General features: G+C 49.0%; 1 protein-coding gene across 1 annotated transcript; it reads left to right on the top strand.

Moving 5' to 3' along the window:
• The first annotated feature begins 636 nt into the window (after positions 1 to 636).
• On the top strand, positions 637 to 2,042 carry NOG (noggin). The gene has a single exon (XM_054457492.2). The coding sequence runs from the start codon at positions 657 to 659 to the stop codon at positions 1,353 to 1,355; it is 699 nt and encodes a 232-aa protein (XP_054313467.1). The 5' UTR covers positions 637 to 656; the 3' UTR covers positions 1,356 to 2,042.
• The last annotated feature ends 13,377 nt before the right edge of the window (positions 2,043 to 15,419 follow it).

The raw sequence follows: 15,419 nt of genomic DNA, 5'->3' as shown, positions 1-15,419 counted from the left end.
AGAAGTGGGGGGTGGGGTTGTTGTTTGGGGGGAAGAAGGGGGAGGGGGCAACGCCGAGAGAGTCAGTGGTTTCCATGGTGATGGAGCTGAAAGTGCAGGAAATTTAAAGGCTTGGACCCTGCGAGACAGACAAACCGGTGCCAACGTGCGCGGACGCCGCCGCCGCCGCCGCCGCTGGAGTCCGCCGGGCAGAGCCGGCCGCGGAGCCCGGAGCAGGCGGAGGGAAGTGCCCCTAGGACCAGCTCAGCCAGCGGCGCTTGCACAGAGCGGCAGGACGAAGAGCAGCGAGAGGAGGAGGGGAGAGGGGCTCGTCCACGCGCCCTGCGCCGCCGCCGGCCCGGGAAGGCAGCGAGGAGCCGGCGCCTCCGGCGCCCCGCGGTCGCCCTGGAGTAATTTCGGATGCCCAGCCGCGGCCGCCTTCCCCAGTAGACCCGGGAGAGGAGTTGCGGCCAACTTGTGTGCCTTTCTTCCGCCCCGGTGGGAGCCAGCGCTGCGCGAAGGGCTCTCCCGGCGGCTCATGCTGCCGGCCCTGCGCCTGCCCAGCCTCGGGTGAGCCGCCTCCGGAGAGACGGGGGAGCGCGGCGGCGCCGCGGGCTCGGCGTGCTCTCCTCCGGGGACGCGGGACGAAGCAGCAGCCCCGGGCGCGCGCCGGAGGCATGGAGCGCTGCCCCAGCCTAGGGGTCACCCTCTACGCCCTGGTGGTGGTCCTGGGGCTGCGGGCGACACCGGCCGGCGGCCAGCACTATCTCCACATCCGCCCGGCGCCCAGCGACAACCTGCCCCTGGTGGACCTCATCGAACACCCAGACCCTATCTTTGACCCCAAGGAAAAGGATCTGAACGAGACACTGCTGCGCTCGCTGCTCGGGGGCCACTACGACCCGGGCTTCATGGCCACCTCGCCCCCCGAGGAGCGGCCCGGCGGGGGCGGGGGTGCAGCTGGGGGCGCGGAGGACCTGGCGGAGCTGGACCAGCTGCTGCGGCAGCGGCCGTCGGGGGCCATGCCGAGCGAGATCAAAGGGCTAGAGTTCTCCGAGGGCTTGGCCCAGGGCAAGAAGCAGCGCCTAAGCAAGAAGCTGCGGAGGAAGTTACAGATGTGGCTGTGGTCGCAGACATTCTGCCCGGTGCTGTACGCGTGGAACGACCTGGGCAGCCGCTTTTGGCCGCGCTACGTGAAGGTGGGCAGCTGCTTCAGTAAGCGCTCGTGCTCCGTGCCCGAGGGCATGGTGTGCAAGCCGTCCAAGTCCGTGCACCTCACGGTGCTGCGGTGGCGCTGTCAGCGGCGCGGGGGCCAGCGCTGCGGCTGGATTCCCATCCAGTACCCCATCATTTCCGAGTGCAAGTGCTCGTGCTAGAACTCGGGGGCCCCCTGCCCGCACCCGGACACTTGATCGATCCCCACCGACGCCCCCTGCACCGCCTCCAACCAGTTCCACCACCCTCTAGCGAGGGTTTTCAATGAACTTTTCTTTTTTTTTTTTTTTTTTGGGCTACAGAGACCTAGCTTTCTGGTTCATGTAATGCACTGTTTAACTGTGTAGGAATGTATATGTGTGTGTATATACGGTCCCAGTTTTAATTTACTTATTAAAAGGTCAGTATTATACGTTAAAAGTTACCGGCTTCTACTGTATTTTTAAAAAAAAGTAAGCAAAAGGAAAAAAAAAAAGAACAGAGAAAAGAGAGACTTATTCTGGTTGTTGCTAATAATGTTAACCTGCTATTTATATTCCAGTGCCCTTCGCATGGCGAAGCAGGGGGGAAAAGTTATTTTTTTTCTTAAAGTACAAAGAGACGGGGGAACTTTTGTAGAGGACTTTTTAAAAGCTATTTTCCATTCTTCGGAAAGTGTTTTGGTTTTCCTTGGACCTCGAAGAAGCTATAGAGTTCAATGTTATTTTACAGTTATTGTAAATATAGAGAACAAATGGAATGACTAATCATTGTAAATTAAGAGTATCTGCTATTTATTCTTTATAATATCCCGTGTAGTAAATGAGAAAGAAGTGCAGAGCAGGATTAAAGAAAACCACTAAAACCGACTGCGCTCCACACTGATTTTCTGTGTTGGTGATTGATGGGAGTGGGAGGGCGTGGGAGGGGGCGGGCAGGGGATGCTGCTGTGCCTCCTACCCCGTTGGGGAAGGGGCTCATCCCCTCGGACTCCCCTCCTGTGGTATGATGGAGGTGACTTAGTTTTTTGAGGGCGGTGGGAGGGGGGCGATATTCTCTAACCCCTCACTAAAACATCACGTGGCCTCCGCCTAGTCTCCTAGCTTTTCCCCCTATGTCACCAAAGCTCGGGCCTGTAGTGACCTCGACACCCAGCCGGCCCCCTGGAGCTGACCCCAGGCTGGGCCGAGGGGCAGGGGGAGGGTGGGCGGCCGCTTTGTCCTGCCTGACAGGCCCTTCACAATGGGGACACGTGTCTTTCACACCTACCCTGGGGGCGGAGTGCCGCTGAAACTTGACCCCCGAGGAATGGGGAGGGGGGGAGATCAGAGCGCGCCCACCCAGATCCCGCCACCCCTCCCGCCTCGTACCCCCCACCTCAATATCCAGCCCATGTTAACCCTTTGCATGCCCGGAAGCTGCGGTGGTACGAGCTGAGGCAATCCCTTGGAATCAACAAGGCTCACAGCCTCCGGGATCTTGCAGGTCCGAGCCCCGAAATCCCAGGCCCTCGGCCGGAGGTGCTGGGGATATCAGGGAGATTTGACACTGGCCTCTCCTCTCCCCGGGGACCTAAGGAAGACTGAGAGCCATGGTTTCGGAGGGGTCCGAATCTGGGTGAAAATCACCACCTCTGGCATCTGTTTTTGGGAAGAGGGTATGCCTGTGCTCTGGGCACTTTCTCCCCTTGAGGGGTGGGGAGAAGGGAGAAATCGGAACCGGAATCTTTGCGCTTTAAGATTAGATAGGGGCAGAAGACACGTAACCCCTTAAAGGGACGTGCAAAACATCACTCCCACCCCACCCCTTAAAAAGCCAACTCCTTGGGACCGACGCCTGACTCTCGCATGCGTCCCTCCGCCTCAGTCCCCAGTGGCGCCCGTCCGCACAGCTCCACGTGGGCCAGCTTCCTGACACTGCTCAGCGCTCCCTTTATTTATCTTGGACTCCAAAGTCGCTCTCCTTTGCTCCCTCCCCACCTCCCTGCCACCTCTCCGCGCCTCCCTCCCGGCGTTCCTCCCACCCCACCCCCCACCCCCCTAACCCCCCAAGTCCGGAGTCCCGGCGAATCTATGCTAATTATTTCAAACCTGCGCCTGGTCCCCAGCGCAGTCTCAGTGCCCCCGGCCCCGCCCGCCCTGTCCCTCCAGCCGGGCGCTTTCTTCCCTCCCGACGCAGCCTCGATGGCTCCTCATTTCAATAGCCTGGCCCCGGAGCCGAGCCCCCTCCCCGGCGCTGCCTCCGTCAGCCGTGGGACAGACGTTAGGGTATTCATTAACTGAGAGCCGAGGAATAACGGCATTATTCCCCCCAGAGAGGGCACCCTGCCCCCGCGACTATCTGAGGCTTCATTGTAAAAGGATTAAAAGTTAAAGACCTCCATCTTATGATTCTTTCATTTAATCTTCCTGGCGCCTGGGAGACATGCTCGATGGATGATGGCTTTTAAAATATTCCTAATGTCGGCTACCTTAAGACTCCAAGCTGGGCAAACAAACGTAATTTATTTCCAGAAGAAAGGGGATATTGAGATGTTTAAGTTTATGAACTGCCGTCCCCATGTATATTTGTTAAGTTCTGACAAATACCCAAATAACGTTAAAATCAGCCATTCATCACTTATGAATTTATGCAAAACTTTCTGTGCCCCGGGCCAATATTTTTTTAGACAGAGTTTCACTTGCGAGGGGCGGAGGTGGTGGGGAGTGGGGAAGAGGAGGGGTCTTATGCGAGGGGGGCGAAAGCAAGAATTTTCATGCCTGGTAAACACGCGAATTATGCGAAGAGAGTTATTCCCAGCTGGGCGGGCAGCCAAAACTCGGAGAGCGCGCCGAGGCCAGCGCCCCCACCCCCACGTTGGCAATGTCATTGGATTACAATGCGAGGTCTTCCCCTCCGCGACGCCCCCTCCTCCCTCCGCGGGCCCGCCCGCCCGCGCCCCTCCTCCCCACCCCTGCCCACTTGGAAAACCCGCCCGCAGCCGGCGAGCTTCTCGGCTTTCAGAGCGGGAGCCGGTGTGAGCTGGGAGGACGCGGGTTGCAGACGTGACCGGCGACAGACAGACCACCGGATGCACAGAACCGGAGAGCAGGCCCGAAGCCGCTGCGGCCGCGAGAGAGGACCCAGCGGGACCCAGGCAGTCCCAGAAGCTAACGAAGGAAGTGCTGGTCCTGGAACATTGTGCCTAATGCACAGCTGGTTACCTCTCTATTATTAATGCCGATAATACTAATAATAGCGTCAACGCGGAAAGGAGGGGAGGGCTCTGGGTAAAGTGGCAAGAAGACTGTCCTCTTCGGTCATCTAGTGCCTATCTTCTGTAAGGAGGACAATTGATCTAGGTGACTTCTGCGGTTCTGACACCTGTGTCTATGAATTTATGCAGCTGCTGGGGGGCCGTGCCTCCCCAGAGTGGAGATTTATAACTATTACAGATACATACATGTCAACTTTTTCAAATACTGGAAGAGAATGGCAAGGTTTCCACCAACCCATTCCTCCCACTAGAATTTCGAGAATTCACTCATCAACCTCCTATTTGCAAGCCTCCGCTTTATTCCTTCCTTCCACTTTCAATGTCCTCCCCCCGCCCCCCCCCCACACACACACTCTCTCTCTCTCTCTCTCTCTCTCTCTCTCTCTCTGCACACAAGAGCAAACTGAGGCCCAATGACCAAACTGAGAGGGAAAGTCAGCCCTCTCAATGGAGGGTCCTCTGGCCCCCAGAGTCTGGGAACGGGATTTAGTCCTCTGTTGAGATGGAGAAGGCCAGGGGTCCATTATCAGTCTTGCTTCTGAGACTCCCTGGGAAAGGGGGTTGAAGTTTGGTGGCAGCTGCAAGAAGAAACTGGCTGCGTATTAAGAGCTCTTAGCTGTGCTCGATGGGGACTACAGGGGGAGGGCCCAGCCCATATTGGTATTTTGAAGGGGGTGATTCATCCTTTTTCTTTAATGCTCTTGGAATGTCAGAGCTGGAGGGGAGCTTGGATTCCAATGCCCACCGCTCAATTTACCGATGAGAAGACTAAGACCTCAGCAGCCACTTGCTGAAGATCACACAGATTAATACAGTTGAGATTGGCTAGGTGGTGCCTCTCTAGTGAGCCTCATCATGGTTCTCTTTTTCTTGTTCTCTTTTTCTTTGCTTTTTTTTTTTTAATTGAGGGGAGCGAGTTCTCCCTAAAGTTGACATAGTAACAACCGATCATCAGCAAGCGGATCAATCCTTCTGTTGTACCTGTTTAGCAGGTGTTTATTAATGGTTTGTGATGTGCCAAGCGGTGTGTTAGGCCTTTACACTCATTTTCATCTAAGGCCTCTAGTGTCCAAATAAGGAAACTGAAGCGCAGAAAGTTTAAGCATCTTCCCCAAAGCCTCATAGTAAGTGACACGGTTACAGTTCAAAATCCAAGCTGACACCACCAAAGCCTATGCTTCTTCCAAATAATCTTCCTTCCTTTAAGGACTTGAACACCGATCTTGGGAGACAAAATGCATGCCACGCTGTGAGCTGGTAAGTCTCAAGTCAAGCTCTGTAGGGGTTCATGCCTGGTAAGCCACACGAAAAAATATTTGCACACCCTGTTATGTGCCAGCACCTCCCACTTCCTCCCCCCATACCCCCACAAGGAAGTTACAATGCAATAGAGGAGATAAGAAATGAAGAACTGGTGGCTGGGTGCAGTGGCACACACCTGCAATCTCAGCAATTTGGGAGGCCGAGGCAGGAGGATTGCTTGAGGCCAGAGTTCAAAATCAGCCTGGGCAACTTCATGTCTACAAAAAATTTAAAAACTATCCAGGCATGGTGGCACATTCCTGTAGTCCTAGCTACTCAGGAGACTGAAGCAGGAGGATCTCTTGAGTCCAGGAATTCAAGGCTGCAGTGAACCGTGACCTGACTGTACTCCAGCCTGGGCAACAGAGTGAGGCCCTGTCTCTTAAAAACTAAATAAATAAATAAAAGAAGAAGAACTGGGTAAGAGACAAAAGAGGAGGTAAAGCATCAAATAAACCTGGGCCGGAAAAAGGAGGGCTCACAGCCAGAGAAGGCATTTGACTGAAGCCTCAAAGAACAGACTGAATGTCAACCCACTGAAGTGAGGATGGAGGAGGAGATGTGAGGATGGAGAAAGCAATATATATTAATATCAGTGAAGACATGATGCTGGAAAAGTATGTGTGTGTTTGGGAAATAGCTCAAACAAACTTTAGCGTAGGATAGATCCATGCTGAGAAGAGCAAGCAATAAGATTTGAAAAGCAGGTTGGAGCCAAATTATGGAGGATGTTGAATGCCAACTAAGGGAATAGTGACAGGAAGCCATTGAGAGCTCTTAAATAGGGCAGGGACCCCATTAGGGCACTGCTGCAAAATGAATTATTTATTTACTCAATAAATATTTTTGAGCACTGTTCTGGTTATCCATTGGTGTATAACATGCTACCCCAAAATGAATAATCTTTAAAAACCATTTCATTTTATTCATGCTTTTGTGAGTGAGCAATTTGGGAAGGGATCTGCTGGGCAGTTCATCTCTTATACTCATGATGTCAGCTGAGAGCTGGAGGATCCACTTCCAAAATGGCTTCTAGCACCCAGCTGCCAACTAGGAGCTCAGAAGAAATATTGGCCAGAGCCTCTGCAAGCGACTTCTCCATGTGGCTTGGATTTTCCCACAGTCTGGTGGCTCAGGCTAATTGGACCTACATGGTAGCTCACGGCCCTGAGAGAAAGTGTTCTAAGAGGCCTGAAGGGAAGCTGCAGGGCTTCTTGTGACATAGACTCCAAAAGTCCCAAAATATTGTTTCCACTTCAGCCTACTGGTTAAGCAAGTCTCTAAGACCAGCCCAGATTCAAGAGGAAGGAAATTAGACATCACCTGTCAATGGGAGGAGTAGCAAATAATTGGCACCCATCTTTAATCTATCTTGTGGTGGGCACTTCTGAAGTCCAGGTTCTATACTGTATGTCTAGGACACACAAATGAAACGATGCAGTGATTTTCCATTTAAATTTGGTGCCGGTGTCCTGAATAGATTGGAGATGGGAATAGTGGCTGCCAGGAGATTAGTTAAGGAGGGCCTTGCTACGGTCAAGAAAGAGTCAAGGCCAGACGTGGTGGCTCATGCCTGCAATCCCAGCACTTTGGGAGGCCGAGGCGGGTGGATCACTTGAGGTCGGGAGTTCGAGACCAGCCTGGCCAACATGGTGAAACCCCGTCTCTACTAAAAATACAAAAAAAAAAAAAAAAATTAGCTGGGAGTGGTAGTGCACACCTGTAATCCCAGCTACTTGGGAGGCTGAGATGGGAGAATCACTTGAACCCAGGAGGCAAAGGTTGCAGTGAGCCGAGATCGCGCCTCTGCACTCCAGCCTAGGTGACAGAGTGAGATCCTGTCTCAAAAAAAAAAAAAAAAAAAAAAGAGTCAAGTAAGAGTCTATACCTGAGGAGCATCAATACCAACAAATGAGATCGTTTCTCAGAAGACTAGAGAGGACCTGGTCACTGACTGAGTGCGAGGTTGAGGAACAGATTTTAAAAGACCCCTGATGCTTCAGGCCTGCAAAGGACCATGCACAGAAGAGGAATTTCAGATGTAGGAGTTCTGTCCCTCCTTTACCCCCAACCCACACATACACAGGACATTGAGAGTAAGAGATAGCTAAACTCTCGTGTGGCCATTCATACAAGTCTCTGACATAGTGCTTGACATAGTAAGTCTTCACTAAATATTAGGTAAAGAAATATGGACTGATTTGAGTGTCCACAGGGTGTCATGCTAGGTCATTGAGCAAAGGATGATGCGGGAAGACTTTCTGGATTAAAACTATATAAAAACTAATAAACAAACAAACAAAAAGATTAGAAAGGTAAAACTCCAGACTGGAAGGCCATGTAAGAGATTGCATCTAATCCTGAAGGACAGATAATCAGGAAGAAGAGATAAAAGGACAAAACTGACAGATGATTTAAAGGAAAACAGAAGCTGGATCCAACTTGCATTTTTGTATGAAGCAATAATTTGCTGCAGCAGAAAATAAACGGCCCCCTTTGAATACAGTGTGCCCTCCATGTTTTGCCACAGCCTCCACCTCTCTCTATTACATACTTCAGTCATTATATCACCTACCATGACCTTTGTAGACATTTGCAATTGGGACTTCTGGATTAGATATAGTGAGGAGACTGCAAATTTTTATTCTTTTGAAATAAGAGAAAAGGGGGCCCCAAAAGAAACCATATACAGAATTTTAAAAATAAATTCAAATTTTGAGGGAAAGATGATAGAATCACAATATTTGAGCTGGGGTGTCCTTAAAGTTCTTTACCCATTAATTTGACTGCAGAAACTAAGGCTTATCAAGGCCAATTGACTTGTATCAGTTTTATTTACTTTGGGACAGAAATGGCACTAGAAGCAATGTTTCCAGATTTTCAGTTCAACCCTCCTTTTATAGTTGTTGTAGGTTTAAACAGCATTAGAATTTAAAAAGCACTTTCATGTGCATAATTTTATGTAAAATGAGGCATGAGAACTCCCAAGGATAGGAAATAGGCTTGTCTAATATCCCCAGAGCCTAGCACAGGGCCTGGCCCATAGCAGCACTTAACAAACATTAACTGCAGGAATAAATGCACATAGGTTCATTTTACAGATAAGAAAACTGAAGCTCGGAGAAGTTCAGTTAAGGACAGATGGTCACAGAGTTCATTCCTGTCGCTGGAGGCAGGAGGAGCTGGTGCCATCAGCACTGGGAGATCCAGCAGCTGCTATTTCTCTATGGTCAGTGTTGAGCTCCAGAAACCAACCACACATCTGCAGATTGCCCAGTAAGTCTATGCAACAAAAGGAAGATGGTGGGAGTGTACACCTGCCAAACAAAACAGGCCTTATAGTCACTGTTTTTGTCAGCATCTTCCCACCCAGTGTTGTAAAGGACTCCTGACTGGTGTTCAACTTATTCAATTGAGGGGAAAAAAAATTGTTAAGCAAGGAGACCTCCCCTCATTTTGCAGATGCAGAAACTTGCAAAACAGGAAGCCTAAGGGACTCGCCCAAGATCAAACAGCTCGTTGGTGGTGGAGCCAAGATTCAGACAGCCCTAGCTCTAGCACTCTGCTGGGCTGTTGGGAGAGGCAGGGGGTTTAGTGCTCCCTGAGTTCATAATCCCAGCCACTCTCCCTGATTCCCTGCTCACCCCAGCTCCAATCCATTCTCCACGCTGTAGCCCGAGTGACCTTAAGACACACATGTGGTCTTGTCACTCCCCTGCTTAAAACCTCTCAGTGGCTTCCCATTGCTTTGAGAATAAAGGCCAGGATCCTTACCAAGTTGAGGCCCTCTCTCCCCTGGCTCTGAGCTCAGCCTTCTTTTCAGGTCCCCTCACACACCAAGTTCCCCACAGCTTCAGGGCCTTTGCACATGCCCCACCTTCAGTCTGGGGTAATTTCTCTGCACCCCTAAATGTCACCCTGTCCTTCAGATCAGTCTTAGGGGAAGCATATTGGGTCCCCTCTGATGCATGATCTCTCAGCTCTCTGTGCTTTTTCTTCATAGGCCGTATTATGGTTTGTAGTTGGAATGCACAATTTACAATTATTTGTGTGCCTTCTCTCTCTGAATACATAGATCACCTGTCTCCATTTTACTCATTATGATATCCCTGATCACTGGTGCTGTTTGGGGCACATGTAGACAATATGTAGAGAGAGATAAATGAATACACTGCATAAAAGAAGAAATATTAATTAATTACCTTCCTGGCATAAGCCAGGTTCTATCTGGGGCTCCAAGCATACTAAGAGTTCAGAGTCCAGCTGCTGTTAACTAGTGATCCAGAGGGAATTTAAGAATGTGCCCACATGTGAAATGCAGGGCAGGGAGCAGAAGACCCTAAAGTGACTATCAGTTCTGGGGATTACAGGAACTCCCAGGTTACTGAACCCGAAACCCCCTGTCTCCTTGAATAGGTGGAGAGGGAGAGCTGAGTTGCCAGATAAACCCTTTTAGCCAATCAAGAACCCTCCCAGTCAGAGAGAGTCCACTACTTAGAAAAGCTTCCCCATCAGAAGCTAGATAGCACTGAATGATTTCATAGAGAAAATTCTAAGAAGACTCCAGGGAGTGGGCGGAAGAATCACCTGCCCCCACATCTGAAATCCTTTAAAAATGGGAGAAATTGCCTTATCTGCTGGACAGTTAAAACTTGATCTTTCCTGCCCAGGGAATAATAAAATTAAGCAATGACTAACTCACGTCTAATGCTTTACAGTTGACAAACCACTTTCACATCTGTTATCTCTTTCAAACCCACACAACAGCTCATGGCTAGAATTTGGATTATCATTTGAAAGATAAGGAAACTGAGACATGAAGAGTAACTTGCCTGTGAGGCAAAAACCTTTCTGCGGAGAGGGAGCTTGAGAATATGGAGGAAAACAAAACAGAACATCTTGAACTTTGGAGTGAGAACCGCCTGGGTTTGAATCTTGGCTCTATTAACTGTGGATCTTGGTTAAGGCATCTGATCTCCTGAGACTGTTTCTCCATACCTAAAATGGGCATAATGACACCTATCTTACCAGGCTATTGGGATGTTCTAGTATCTTCCAAACATGTAGCCCCTACCCAGCCAATGATGGTTTCCTTCTGTCTCCCTAATTCCAGGGCCTGTGCTGCGCTCTTCTCCATCGGAATGTATTGCTACCCTTTTTTCAGGTGACAAAAGGCTTTTAATTTAGCTCCAGTTATTTTTTTGGTGGCGGTTGTTGTTGTTGTTGTTCTTTTAAATTATAAGACAAAGAACGGGTAAGGATGGGAAAACCAATGACCAAAGGCAAAGCTGAGAGAAAAGACAAAAAGTTCAATCAGGATGGGAGGAAATTGGGAAAACAGAGAGTTGGTTTTACATGAGCAAAGGCAGGAATCCAGCCTAGGGAAACTAGCCCTAATATGCTCTAAATCTAAAAATTCTTCATTTCTAGTGATTGGCTCTTTACTGGAAATTATGCAGAAGTGACTCCCTCCCAGAAACAGTCTTGACTGGTGTCATTCCAGCCTCACTTCAAGGGCAGAGACCTGGTTGTCAGTGAGATCATCACAGCCACAGAGGACCGAGGGCCCCAAGAGAGTCAACATGCAAAGTCAGCAATGCAGTGCCTTAAAGGACATCTGTCTACTCATGACTACCACAGTGGAGAATGAGGAAATTAAGACCCATAGAGGAAAAGTGACCTAGTCAATATCAACCTCAAGTTAGAGACCAAGGGTAATGGAGAAACTTTGATGAGAGTATTGGCTGCTGGTAACTAACTTGTGGACTCAAGGGCCTCACACCCTCAAGGTTGGACAACTTCCCCAAAATGTCACATTCTGAGACAGGTTAACCAAGGGCTTGGGCCTCTGCTGCTGTCTCCTCTTCCCTTCAAAGGCAAGCACCATGGATAGGCCTGCTCTGCAGCTCCAACCCCTGGGGTTCCTAGGGTCATGCTCAGTGCAATTCCTCTTTCTGGCTGGACCCTTGGAGCTTGATGTTCCCCAGAGTTCTGGTCAGCCTCTTCCCATCTCTTTGCCTGAAAAGAAACTCAGGGCTTCCACAGTGGGGGCCATCACCACGGGATGGCCAGCACCCAAATCTCACCCCCAAGGCAGATGTCTCTCCTGAGTTCCACACTTGCAGAACCAACTGCCTCCTGGACTTCACCACATCAAATACGTTTTCAAAGTTGAATCCTAACCCTATCCCCAAACCTTCTGATCTGTTTTCAGTTTTCTTATTCTTGAGTAATGGCCCCACTGTTCACCCAGGTATACAGATCGAAAAAAATAAAAAATCTCTGGTCTTTCATCCTTGTCAGCATCCTTTTGTCACAAACAAAGTATCCGCCAATACCTCCTAAATTGTCTGTCAGTCCATCTTCTCATCCTCACCCTCAGGCCTCTGTCCTCTTTTGCCTTGGCCTTTGCAATAGCCTGATAGTCCATGTCTTCACCTCCAGCCTTGCCCCAGAATTGCCACTTGAGTGGCCGTTTCCCTAACACACACTCCAAACTTTCAGTGACTCCCCTTTTCTATAAAACCCTGGCTAAGTTCCTTAGCATGGCACCCAAACCCTTTACAATCTATGACCCCAATTTACCTACCACTATAATCTGCCATTATTTTCTGCTCCACCCCACCCCCACCAGCCAGCCACACCAACTTACTCATGGCTGCCCAAACTTGCCAACCCTTTGATGCTTCTGAGCTTTTATTCACACTATTTGCTCTCCCTGAACGACCCCCTGCCCCACCCTTGCTTTCCCTGTCACCCCAAACCAGGGGAGACCTACTCATACTTAAGGGCCCAGCTTCATGGCACCTCCTCAGCCCTTGGCCAGGGTGGAATTAATCAAGCAATGCTATCCTCCCACAGTGCTGGTCACTAATAATAATATGAATAGATATGAACTGCCCACATGTGATGAGCACTGTCCTCGGTACTTTATGCACATTGTATCACTTAAACTTCAACAGTAATCCTATGTGGTATTTAACTCTTGCTATGTAATAGATTCACAGAGATTGTGTGACTTACCCAAAGACTCCTAATTAGTTAATGGCAAAGCCAGGACTCAAAACCAGGATTCAAAATCCATGTTCTTTCCAACCTTGCATACTTTTTCCCATCACAGTGTGTCCAGCACTTACAACTTTGCACTACATGTGTATGGAACCATATCTGGCTACCTCTGGGTTTCAAAGCCCTTTGAGGCAGCTACTGTTTTTGATTCTAATTTGCAACCATATTATCCAAAATAGTGCCTGTAGATAGTAGGCATTTAATAAATGTGTGGTGAATCAGGAACTCAGTGACTAGATATGAGAAGGGGCTCCAGTTTTTTCTTTTAAAATTAAATCCAAATACAATGGTTTGTTTGTTTCATGAACATCAGTTAATTCCAACTTTAACTTAAGGAGACCTTTTGAAGACATAGGTAATGTGGGGTTGTTAAAAGCAGGGACTTTGAAGTTGGACCTAAGCTCTAGGCTCTATCCCATCCCAGCTGTGTGACTGATAATATTAATTCCATTGTAAGCTCTAAAACCCTGAACAAACACAAGCCATTGTTATTAATAATATGTGCTTCTCCAAAGAGGACTCAAGCTGTTTCCTCTGAGACAGAGAGGGAAAGTGGAGGCAGATAACCCTGGAGACCACTGGACTCTTTTTTGGAAAAGCCTGTGAATACCAGGGAGGGATGCTTTTCCATAGTTACTACTGTCCCAGAAGGAGCAGGTTCAGCAAAAGCTGGAATAATGAGGAATTGTGACCTATTTACACCCAGAGAAGCTGGGGGTGAAGTCATAGAAGAATAGAGCCAAGGGGACATGAGACCAAAGTGGTTGCCATTTGTCCCAGTCATTGCTTCATTACAGGTAAGGAAATCAAGACCCAGAGAGGTGCACAGACTTGTCTAAAGTAACAAAGCTGGTTGGCACTGGAGCTGGGACCAGATTCAAGTAACACCCATGGAATGCCTGATAATCATCCTCCCAATATTAAAGTCAATTTCTTTTCTTTTTTCTTTTTTTTTTTTTTTTAGACAGAGTCTCAGTCTGTCACCCAGGCTGGAGTGCAGTGGTGCAATCTCAGCTCACTGCAACCTCCACCTCCTAGGTTCAAGTAATTCACATGCCTCAGCCTCCCAAGTAGCTGGGATTACAGGCATGCACCACTACACTCAACTAATTTTTTGTGTTTTTAGTAGAGGTTTTCATCACGTTGTCCAGGCTGGTCTCGAACTCCTGCCTCAGGTGATCCACCCACCTCAACCTCCCAAAGTGCTGGGATTACAGGTGTGAGCCACCACGCCTGGCCTTAAAATCACTCTTTTAAAATGCTCTATATGATTCTCTTCTTTCTTGGTTCCCAAATGAAGCATTTCTTTAAAGAATGTGCCAATTAGACCTCCACTGTACCACAAATGTCAGAGAGACATCTGTCATCTCCAAAGCCCTGAAAGCTGTGAGAGGAGCCCAGACGGCATTGAAAGAACCAGTACTCTGCAGGTTCCTAGGACCAACACCTTCTCCTTGCAGGCCAGAGGGTAGTTTAGCTCTCAAAGACAGGCTGTTGTCACTCCTACCCTTAAACATTTCCAGGGATACAACCTTCCTGAGGCTGGGAAATCAGTCCAGTTTCTGAATCAGGCCAACATGATGAGTAGAAAGAGCTCGTGGTGTGTGTGTGTGTTTTGGGACAGCGTCTCACCCTGTCACCCAGGCTGGAGTACAGTGGGGCGATCTCGGCTCACTGCAATCTCTGCCTCCCAGGTTCAAGTGATTCTCCTGCCTCAGCTTCCCAAGTAGCTGGGATTACAGGTGCACACAACCACACCCATCTAACTTTTGTATTTTTAGTAGAGACAAGGTTTCACCACGTTGGCCAGGCAGGTCTCAAACTCCTGACCTCAGGTGGGCCTCCCTCCTTGGCCTCCCAAAGTGCTGGAATTACAGGTGTGAGCCACCACACCTGGTTTTGAAATAAGAGACATCTGGATTGACAGCCCACTCATAACCTAGCCATGATCTCATCAGTCCTTCTCCTCCCTGACAGTAGCAAAATCAAGGTACTGTGATCCTTTCATCCATCTGTTAAGCACTTACCCCATGGCGGGTATTGTATAGTGTCAACAAATTAGAAACCCCCTCCTTTCCAGCTGTTTGTCCATGGGCACAATCAATAATAGCAACTATCATTTATTGGGCACTTATGATGTGTCAGGCACTGAGCTAAGCATGTCTCAACTCACGCTTCACCATGCTGGTGGTGGTGCTACCAATTACAGATGAGGAAACTGAGACACAGCAGAGATCAAAGATTACACAGCTAGTGACTGGTAGATTTGGGATGTATTCAAGCATTCCGACTTCACAGCCTATACCCTTAGCCTCCTTAACCTCTTCATCTATGTAATAGCAGTAACAGTATTTATCTTACAAGGTTACTGCAAGGATAAAGGCAGGTAAGAAATGTAAGTGCTTGGCACAATGTCTGCCACATGTGGGCACTTAAGAAATGTATTCTCTGTCGCCTATTGGGGCTGAGACCAAGAATAAGAAACAAGAAGGGGAGAGACAGAGGCCAAGTTTCTGGGGCCTGTTCTGACTATGGAGTAGTCACTATGGGGGCGGGTCACTAATATAGTATCTGGAAATGCTAATCCACCTTTGATAATGCCAATCTAATTGTTAAAATA

This window comes from Pongo pygmaeus, chromosome 19 (assembly GCF_028885625.2).
Source record: "Pongo pygmaeus isolate AG05252 chromosome 19, NHGRI_mPonPyg2-v2.0_pri, whole genome shotgun sequence".
Taxonomy (NCBI): domain Eukaryota; kingdom Metazoa; phylum Chordata; class Mammalia; order Primates; family Hominidae; genus Pongo; species Pongo pygmaeus.
Note: the sequence above shows the minus strand (reverse complement) of the source record. Positions and strands in the feature narration are given on the sequence as shown.

Coding starts and splice junctions, on each gene's coding strand:
- NOG (XM_054457492.2), top strand. CDS start 657: ATGGAGCGCTGCCCCAGCCTAGGGGTCACCCTCTACGCCCTGGTGGTG.